Genomic DNA, 10,565 nt, shown 5'->3' with positions numbered 1-10,565 from the left:
TCACCATAAGGGTTGTTTGGACTGATACAGGGTGCCCACTAGAATAGTGGACATCACATATCAGGCCAACTTCTCACAGGTAATCTGATAACACACAGCAGGCGGTGAATAGCGAAAGGAAGGCACAGCAAGACAATAAAAGCATAAGAAGACTCACCAAGCTTGAGTAGGGAACTGGCATGCCCGAGTTGATGCTACCGGTGTCTTCTGGTCACTGGTGGGGCTAGGGCTGCCAGGTGGTAAAACATAAATGAAACAAGCTTGGGTTCTTGGATGAAGTCGCAATGAATGAGTTCTTAGTTGCTGTAAATCAGGTAATTGAAGAGAAGGTCCAAAGAATTTGAATCCACGCAGTGAAGACCAGATCGTCGCCAAAATGTTGAAAGTAAATACCTCACAGAAGTCCAGGTAGTTGTTCCAAGTGAGTATCTTTATTGAAGTTGAAATACAGAGGAGTTAGGTATAGGTAGTAGGTAGGCCAAGATGAAGATGGAATGAAGGCCCCACCAGGAGCTGTTTCCTTGAGTTCATAAGTTGGCAGGGTATGCTCAGACGTGAGTCCCTTGCTCACTTTGCCACTGGATTCCTCTCTGAACTAGGGTGGCAGAGTGGGCTAAAGAACGATGATGGATTTAACCCAGATCTTTTGACTGGGTGCGAGTGTTTGATTGGTTCAGATGCTCTGTCCATCACCACCCCCTTTTGTACCGTCCTTGAGTTCAGCCAGGAGTCAACTGTCACACATCAATCACACCACATTCTGTGACATCAATGAACATTCTAAGTGTTCCCAAACTGAACAAACATGAAGACAGGATGGACATGCGAGACAAGGAAAGACCTTAACACTATCATATGAGCAAATTAGCTTTAGTCAAAACGTATGATTCTAAGGAAAAAAATCAGTGTACCAAGAATGATTCAAGCTTTGACAAATATTGGTGGATCACCATTGACCAAAATGACAATGTTAATGTACCTATCTCCATGATGAAGTACATCTACCTACTGATATTGAGTCCAATCATATTTTAGGTTCAAAAGATGGTAACACAATTTCTTATTTGCCAGATAACCAAAATTGTTTAGATAGGTTTAGTGGTTTTGGCAGGAAAATTACTAAAACCAAGAAATGTGATGACTATGTTTGTACTACATATATTTGACTTTATAGTTCATTTATTTTGTTGTTGTTTTTTTAATGTATTTATTTCTTCTTATAGAGGGGATATGGGTTGTTCTTTAATTAAAGAAGGGGGATGTGAAGTGATTTGCCTTTAATAGATTTCAGAATGTGCAATGTTCTGTATTCTTTATTCTGAATATTTGTACGTGTAGATTAGAATGTTAGACTTGGGTCCGTTGCGGTGTAGCTGTTGACTTATTACCTTCCTGCCTACCTGTCCCGAGGTTGTCAATAAACTACTTGAATACTCATATTTGTAAAAGTACTCATTACAGTTAGAGGATCAAAATTCATACTTTAACCCAGCTCAATTGCAAAGATTTGTATTAATCATGCAATAAAGAATTTACTTTACTTACTTTAACCCAGTGAGCTCTCACTCACCAGGGCTTGTGTTCCGAAAATCGTCTTTGCACGGTATTTTTTTTTATTAAGAAAGGGTGCATTATAACATTAAGAAAAACATAAGGGGTGTGAAGAAATCATATAGATGTGACGAGTTAATGTACCATTTTAGACTTGGGTCTACGGAACAAGGTTCAGCTCAGAGGTAGGGAAACAAATGTCGAGAGACGCGCCTGCGTGTCCCTAAATGTCGCCTCAAAGTTCCGTTGTCAAGGTGAACAGCGTGATTTAAAAAAACACAACACCGGAGACAAACACCGCGTACCGCCGTAGCAGGGAGCCAAGGAGCTCTGGTCGCCCCCAGGCCCCGGACGCGGCGACGGTCACCTGCGCCACCAGCAGCCGCGGCCTCGGCCGTCGGGGAGGGGCCTTGCCGGTGACGCAGTGCGGACGGCGAACCTGAGCCAGGCACAGAGGGCGGAGGACGGGAGGCCGAGGCCCAGCCAGGCTGCTCCACCCCGCCCCTCCAGCACCGCTCAGCCCCAGCACCGCGGCCAACCCCCGGCCCGGAGTTTGAAAGTGAATGAGGATGGTTGGGCCTGCGCGGCTGGGTTAAGGGGGAACACTTCTACGGGCAGCAGCTCCTCCAGCGCCACGCCACGCAGCGGGTTGGCTCGCAGAGACACCAGGCACACAGCTCCCGGATCCCCCGGCCCGGGCATCGGCTGCAGGCATGACGAGCGGCGGGCAGGACGAGAGCACTGTGCGGGTGGCTCTGAGGTAAGCGAGGGCTGTGTGGGGTGCACGCCATGGAGACCGGCAGAGGGCGGGTGAGGTACGGGCTCGCCCAGGGAAGGGGGAAAGGGGTTGGGGCAGTGCGTTGTTAGAAACACCTCCCCTCAGTCCTTTCCACGGCAGCTGGTGCCTTGTCACAGGCAGTTCAAGGCGGCAGGTGCAAGCAGCCTGCGCCCGACCACCTGTCTGTCCTTAGCATCCCGCGCAGCCGTTTTTAGCCCCTTGTTCTTCTTTGCCAACGTGGATACCGCATGTGTGCGTGACGGTTCTGCCCCCGGCTGAGTCGCCGTAAAGGTGCCCCTTGAGCCCTACGCCACTTACTGGGAGCAAAGGCTGCAGGGTTATTTGTTGACAAGCAAGCCGGATACGTCACAAGGTGGAGGGTGACGCCAGAAACGTCTGCACGCAGCCAAAAGAGAGGCAGTCGTTGGTGACCTACAAAACCCGGACTCAGACTGCTAGGGGACGGCGTGGTGGGAGACGCCAGACCGTTAGTAGTCAGAGGAAAAACATGTCAGTCTACAGGCAATGAATGGGCTTTCAGCGGGAGTTTGACACATTTATGGGTGACCATGACGTGAAAACGAGCTTTAGAGCTCGCAGTCTGAGAGTGCGGGCGTGAGACGTCACAGAATGAGCGGTGACGTCAGGTTCGGACCAGCTGAGCTCGGTTCTTGACAGTGACTGGCAGCCGTGCCTCCCCAGCTATTGAACTCTCAACAGATGGGCTATGCACAGTGCTGCTGTTATGTCACCGAGCCAGTACCCTCCAGCGCTGCAGCCTGACCTCTTTCTATTCTAATTGCTTTGTTCTGTGCCTGCGATTCATTGACAGTCTGGCTCCCTGGCTTACTCTGCCACTGAATTGAACTCTTCTCCTCGTCGAGCTTTGCACACTGTTTGTTGTCTATCTGCGCTCAGTTGAAGTGTGTCTGCACTAAGCCTTCCTACACCATGCTCAGCATTGCTCCAGCTCACATCTACACAGGCCAACAGTTGGCTTTGTTACTCTTGTTTTATTTACATTTGTTTATCTTGCATTCTGATATTCTGGGTGGTGTTTATCGTACGTGTTTTCAAGTACTGATCGCGTAGTGATTAATAATTGACATATGTGCGGAGTCGAGGGGTTTATTTTGTTTTTGAAGGCATAATTGTTTTTGGAAGGTTATCACGATCTCTTCTCTAGTCCTCAGCAAGCTGGGCTGTTGCCACAGTTTATTGGTAGCTCCATCCTTATATTCCTTTTCCCCATTGGATAAGGTAATTATTTCATGTCACTACTACTACCCTTTATAACCTACCTAGACATACCTCCTCTACCCGAAATTATTGACAATTTGCTGAATGGTTATCTGCCCAAAACAAGCCGTATGTAACCTACTTACTCTGGTCTGTAAAACTATGAGAACCCTATCCCCCAATTAGGTAGGCAAAATCCTTGTCCCAGTACTTTCCTATGACCCCGTTGCAATTTTAAGTTGTGTGGACCTTATCACTGGAAAGAACATCCCTCTAACTTCTGCTCCATCTCCTTTCTACATTTTAGGATTACTCAACAATCGAGCATTCTCTTTATCATAATCCCTTTTTCATCCACTTTATCCTTTCAGCTATGTCTTCGTGGCAATCACTTCTCCCATGTAAATAAAAATATTACAAGCTATAGTAAAGCATATAATGTCTTGCAATGGGTGCCATATTATGACTCATCGCTTATTTGCTAAAAAGGAGAAAGAACTATGAAGAGGGAGGCATCAGCATGTAAAATGAATAATAAAAGCTTTGGAAGTGATAAAGAGAGACGCTCTAATGTTCATTGCCTGGTGACTTTATTTTTACTACCATTACGCATGATATTGGGCACTACTTAAACCATTTACAAAACACTTATTCAAGGTAAACGCATTTGCTGGATTATGGCTTTGCACAGTCTCGTCATAAAAGCACCTTCATTTAACTTGTGGCAGTTTGCATGTTACAGCAGGTTATGTGTTATTCTTCTCACCTGTCTGAAGAAAATACAGCTTACAAAAGCCCTTGACAGTTTCGCTGTTATATTTGGAAAGAGTAAATAGTAGAGATCCAGTTCATGTCATAATTGGTTTGCTGATGTGTTAGGCTTTTGAAAAGTGTTACAATTACCACTATTTGCAGCCAAATGTTTTCCGTTGAGTAGTTTTCATGGATAATTACATTGGAGAGTTACAACCTTAATGTAAACATAGTTTAGTGAAAGATCAAAAACAAAATATTGTTTTGGAAGCATCTATTTTATTCCCCCTAGGTCAATGCAATTTGTTTGCATTATGATGTAGTTGTAGGTCTGGCTACAGAGAGCTATAGGGTGTTCGTATATCTCATGTCACCAAATCTTTTGAAAAGTTCAATAAAAAGTATACAGAGAAGTGCATATGCCTTTTAGCTATCCACTTTCACATGTTGTTGCATTGCCATTGCGTGAATGGGCCTGTCCCTCAAGTTCGAAGCATTTAATGGATGGCGATAATGTCCTGTTTGTGTTCTCAAAAGGTTCTGGTGATGGGGCATCAAATAGTCTTTTTGCAACACTGGACATGTGACACAGCACGTTGTCTGTCATGAAGAGCTCAGAGTGGTCTTTGAAGGGTTTACTTTGCTGACATAGTGACATTTTAATTGCTTATATATATTTAGGTCTGGCATTAGCCAAGACCTTTTTGATTTTTACAAAAAAAAAATATATATATATATATATATATATATTCATATCTTTCTTCAAGAGGCTTGCAGCCACCTTTCTTCACCCATTGGGTCGTGATTATTCAATCACATGTAGCTTGTGCCTAGTACAGCATTCAGAAATGGGGCAATGGGTCAGCCTGCTTCAGCCACTGGCTAGCTTTACTTTGAGTGGCTGCATTTTGCTCTTTCACAAACAACCCGTCCCCATACAAGGCAGTTCCCTTGAGTGCTGGTGTTTTTACTTTATTATTACTTTAGTGTTGGCTTTGAGTTCAGCGTAACAGCTAATAGGTAAACCCTGTGTTTCTCAGAACCCGAGTAGAAAATCAGTACAATCACATCTGGATCTGTCAGAATTATTTTATCATCTGGTGGTAATAATTTAATGCAAATTATTATGGAGTAAGACTCGTTTTGTGACCTCTCAGAAATGTATATATGTTGTTGAAATAATTCAGACAGAACCACTCTTGAGTTTAGAGCCTGATGGTAAGGCACTCTCTACCAGCTCTCCATGTTTTTGATGTGAGCACAGGACACATGCCAGCTTCATCAGGTCCTGTCTCCTGCTAATGCTGTTGTAAATTCATTTGAGTGTCCTTGGTTTATCTGATTGTTACTTTTTCACAGCATACCAGCTTTTGCCATTTGAAACTATTCTTTATATAGTTATTCTCATTTTAGTATGTACACAATGAAATGCATAACTGTATGCCATGCTGGTATGCATTTTATTTGAGGAGCACCGTTATACTGGTAAACCAATTTAGTTTTTATATCCTGCTTGTTTGTTTTTCTTCTTTGCTTTCAGGGCTCTTGAATGTTGTGCATATATAGACATTTATCTCTTACATTACTAATTGAAGATGTTATCTATCTATCTATCTATCTATCTAATCATCTGTCTGTCTATACCACACTATTTATGTCACACTGTCCATTCAACCCTCTCTATGTGTCTTTGCACGCCCGTCGATCTCTTTTCAACTCTACTTTTAATAAATATTTACAAAAACATGACAAAAAAGCATTATAAATGGCAAGAGGCTAGCAACCAATGCCAGACTGATTGGCTTTTTAGGTTTAGTGCTGGCCAAGACCTTTTGATTTTCCTAAAATTAACACAATTCATTAGATGGGCCAGACTTAATCCATTTGTGTGTTGTTGTGGTGTTAACATATTTTCTTCCACCCTCTCCAACACGAAACGTGGGTCCTCCGACTGCCTCCATTGGAAGACTTTACTGTGAGTCACTGCAGCTGCACATTCTCACAAGGCACCAAAAACATAGCGGTGGAAGGAATGCTTGTATTAATCGTAGCTATTGCCAATCGCTTGGGGCAGCATCCCAACTTGTTATATTGTGCTGCCATGATAACATAAGTTGTTGGATGTACAGGTTTTACTCCACAAAGTAAAAATCTAATCTCACATAGGCAATATTAAAGATGCATTGCGTCTGTGCACCATTGCTATGACCACCTTGTTATTTTGCTATATGTAGTACACAAGAAGTTGCATAAATTGTGGCCCTTAGTAGCAGAGTCATTCATGTATTTGGAAATTTGCCTTAGCCGGTCATTGTTCTGGAAGCATCAGTTTAGTTGTCTCAACTGCCAATTGTGCTAATCAATTTGCCGAGAAAGTCGTTTAAATACAGCACATTGGGAGGCGGTAGACATCCAGCAAGTTGACATTCTGTTCAAATTTCCCGAAATAGAAAGAGGTCTTAAAATGCAGAGCTTTACTCAGATAGTCAAACTGATATTAGTGGCACATATGAAGAGCCTGTTAGGTTTACCTCTCGTAAGGCTACAAACTAATAACCAGACATACATATTGGCCTTGTCAATGCTTATATTTTCTTCGATGCAGTGTTATTATCCAACATGAGTTATTTGCTTGTTTTACCAAGAATACATTAGTCTTAAAGATTGTGAACACCTTTACCTTTTTTTGTAAGCGAATGCCGCTTTTTCTTTTTTGAGAAAAAAACATTCTTTTCAACTCTGTACAACTTTTGGAAAATGTGTTCTACATGGATGTATCAATTTCTGAATGTAGTCATAGCAATAACACCACCTTCTTAATTTTAAAGTATAATGGCTTCCTTTCTCTATGTCCTCATTTAGTCCCGCCTACCAGACAGCCACTGGCTGTCTAACCACAATGGCAGGCTGGATGTGTCTGTACCAGCCAAAAACTAGCTGTAGAAAAATGGCAAAAGAGCTTTCTATAATGGATAGCAGTAGCATATTTTGAGAAGTAGCGCTTCAGACTGGCTTAGGTGAGCCGAACTATGATGGATTTGGTAACCTGTGAAAAGTAGTCTGGGTAAGTCCCGTTTGTACAAATAGGACCTACCAACAGTGCTTTAAATGGGAAAAAATAAGTGCAGGTACTCATTAATATGAGCAAGAGGTGTGGCAAGTGGGCCTGGCTAGGGGAGGGGCTAATAGCAACATATGATGATACATAATGAATTCTGTACCAGTTGCAGCCACTATCAAAACACATGAAAAATATGTTTATGTAAATGAAACAGGTTAACTCATTACACAAGATGAAATCCAAACAGGATGATATGTGAACAGTTCCTCGTTTTGTAATAGTTGCTGCTTTTTAATGCCATACTGTTATTTGTTGTTGTTTGGCACAATACCATCTACTCTCAAGCATGTGTGTGTGTGTGTGTATATATCACACACTCACACACTCACTCACCTCCTGAGTGTCCTTATTCTCTCCCTCTTTCCCTCACTTTTCTCTCACAGATAAACAGGCACACACAAGTCGGCAAGCACACAGACATAAGCAAAAGTCTCAGGTGGCATTAAAGCCATTTTAAACTCCTTACCTCCCATGACTTTCTAAATTGCTGCTGTCCATGTGCTGCCTCCACACCTGTGTTTGTCCAAATGCACACAATAGTGGGAATGTGATTAACAGCACAGGGCCTAAATGGGCCCTCCACTGTCAATACAGTGTGATGGTGAACACAGGGACATCATGCAAATGATCCCACACTGAATAGTTCCAACAACTGCTCTGCTCAAGACTATAGAAGCACTGTGGCTGTCAAATCGGTTCCAACCATGACAGCCTAGTGCTCACCAGCACTAGCAGCCAGTGAACCTATCTTTCAAGAGTATTGGTACTCTCCTCAGCAGTAGAGAAGTGCCGGTATTAACAGGGATAAAAATAGGAAGTGCTGGTACACAGTACCTGTGAGTACCAGCCCATTTAAAACAATGCCACTGCCCTTTTCCCTACGACCAGGCTCTCCCTGGTTCCATGCCTTTACATATACATAGGCATGTCCTCTCCATGTGCCTCTCATCTTTACCCAGCCTCTAAGCTTATCGCCCTAGTTCTGCTCCTCTTCCTCTCACCTTTTGCTTACTCTCTCCACAAGTCTTCAATTTCCTCACAGTTTTTTTCCCTACTTGTCTCCTGTTCTCTCCTCCATGCTGTACTCATCCCCTAAGTTTGCCATCTGGCCAGTATTTTGTTCTGCAGTGTGTGTGCATGTGTGTGTGTGTCTGTGTGCGTCTATCTGTGTGCATCTGTCTGGGTGTGTGTGTGTCTGGGTGTGTGTGTGTCTGGGTGTGCTGGTGTGTTTGTGTCTGGGTGAGTGTGTCTGTGTGTGTGTGTATCTCTCCGTCTGTGTGTCTGTCTGTGTGTATGGGTGTGTGTCTGTCTGTATGTGTGTTTGTCTGTATGTGTGTCTGTCGGTTTGTGTGTCAGTGTGTGTGTGGATCTGTCTGTATGTGTGTCAGTGTGTGTGTCATTGTGTCTGGGTGTGTGTGTGTCTGGGTTGTGTGTGTGTCTGGGGTGTGTGTCTGTGTTTGTGTGTCTGTGTGTCTGTCTGTATGTGTGTCTGTATGTGTATGTGTGTCTGTATGTGTATGTGTGTCTGTATGTGTGTCTGTGTGTGTGTTGGTATGTATGTGTGTGTGTGTGTGTGTGTGTCTGTGTGTGTGTGAATTATAAGAAATGCACTAGAGTTATGACTTTACAGAAATGTGTGTTTAAAAAAATACAATTTCTAAGACGATTCATAAATACAGAACTCAACAAATATTTTGTATTTTTATCAGAAAATAAGTGGCAATCTTAACTTCACCTGTCACCTCACTTCTTTACATTCATCCCACCACTTTCCTGCTATGTTCACCTCATCTTTATCCCCAACCAAAGCCATTGCCAGTTGTCACGTATCTCATTCCTAGAGTGCTGCAGCATTCCTTGCTGTTCATTGCCCTATGGGCAGGGCTCCCTTCACACCCATAGAGCCAGTACTCAGGTCAGTCACTGGTATCTTGTAAATGCAGTGATGGATGTTGGAAGGGCTCACCAAGAGAAGCAGCTCCTGTCCTGAGCAAAAAGATGCTAAGAAAATCGGCGTTGACGAAGGCAGAGGATTTTGTTGGGCTACCACTCACTTTAGTACAGTCAGTGCCATCAATATCCTAAATACGACTGGATTGCTGACTGTTTTTCTTAACCCATTTACACACCTGATTGAGAGGGGCGGGGGTGAGGCTAAAGCACTTTCAGTTGAATAGTAGTTGCGCATGTGATCAACAGGGAAGGGTCTGTCTAGACCCTCCCTGTTAATCACAGCGTGACGCAATGCAAGCCCTCTTAGACCCCTGCAGTCTCAGGCCATTCTTATGGACGCTGCCAGCAGCGACTCTGCAAAGAGGCTTGGCGCTCTTACAAGCACCTGAGAAGGAGAGCGGATCTACCCTCTGCTATAGGAGAGACATAACAGGAGCCTGCAGTCCCTTCTATTAGGGTAACTGGTACTCTCTCTGACTAATGAGAAGTGCCGGTCGGTACTGATGGCCTGAAAATTCAGAAGTGCCGGTACTCAGTACAGGTGAGTACCGGCCCATTTAAAGCACTGTCTACCAAAATACTTTCCACTGGTTACCATACCTTTGTGCTGGTACTAGCACATCCAGCCTTCCTTTGTGGTTACAAATACAAATATTTTAAGTTCGAATCATAGAACCAACTCCTTACATCAATTATTCATTGTCATTGCTTCATACTATTTTTTTTTAGACTTAAAGAAGTCTAAGTGATGGAATACATAACGGTTGTTTTTGATGTGCTTGCAAAAATGCACTTGTGGCACAAACTTAAGTGGGCTCATCAAACTTGTATGAAGCCAGGAGTGTGAATCTAAACATGTTCATGTACTTTTTTTCTATTATAGCACTTATTCCTCCGTGCTCCCGTTTTACTGAAAACTGTTAGGAACCGCTGACTCTTCAGTAACTCTGGTTACAACTTTTGGTAGCACAGTCTATTAATAGTATGAAACCATTGAATTAAGTAAAAAGCCTCTGAATATAATTGTATGTTTTTGATACAATTTCCACTATGATCTTTGGATGTGCTACTCCAATTACACTGCTACAACTGTAATAATTAACTTTTAGCTGTTTTGTAGGCAAAAACGTACTATACTAAAAACTTGCAGTCGACTTTGACCCAGCCTGT

General features: G+C 43.2%; 1 protein-coding gene across 9 annotated transcripts in view; it reads left to right on the top strand.

Moving 5' to 3' along the window:
• Positions 1-1,824: 1,824 nt before the first annotated feature.
• The window catches only part of KIF21A (kinesin family member 21A), an 820,176-nt gene continuing 811,435 nt past the window's right edge, over positions 1,825-10,565 (top strand). For 6 of the 9 annotated variants that reach the window (XM_078679946.1, XM_078679984.1, XM_078679930.1 and 3 more), the window contains exon 1: positions 1,826-2,311. In XM_078679946.1, the coding sequence (XP_078536072.1) occupies positions 2,265-2,311 (47 nt within the window). In that variant the 5' untranslated portion in view covers positions 1,826-2,264. Of the gene's footprint in view, positions 2,312-10,565 lie in introns of all 9 variants that reach the window. The other 3 variants (XM_078679965.1, XM_078679910.1, XM_078679955.1) reach the window with 2 other exon arrangements.

Source organism: Lissotriton helveticus, chromosome 1_1 (assembly GCF_964261635.1).
Source record: "Lissotriton helveticus chromosome 1_1, aLisHel1.1, whole genome shotgun sequence".
Lineage (NCBI taxonomy): Eukaryota > Metazoa > Chordata > Amphibia > Caudata > Salamandridae > Lissotriton > Lissotriton helveticus.
This window is presented reverse-complemented; position numbering and strand designations above follow the sequence as displayed.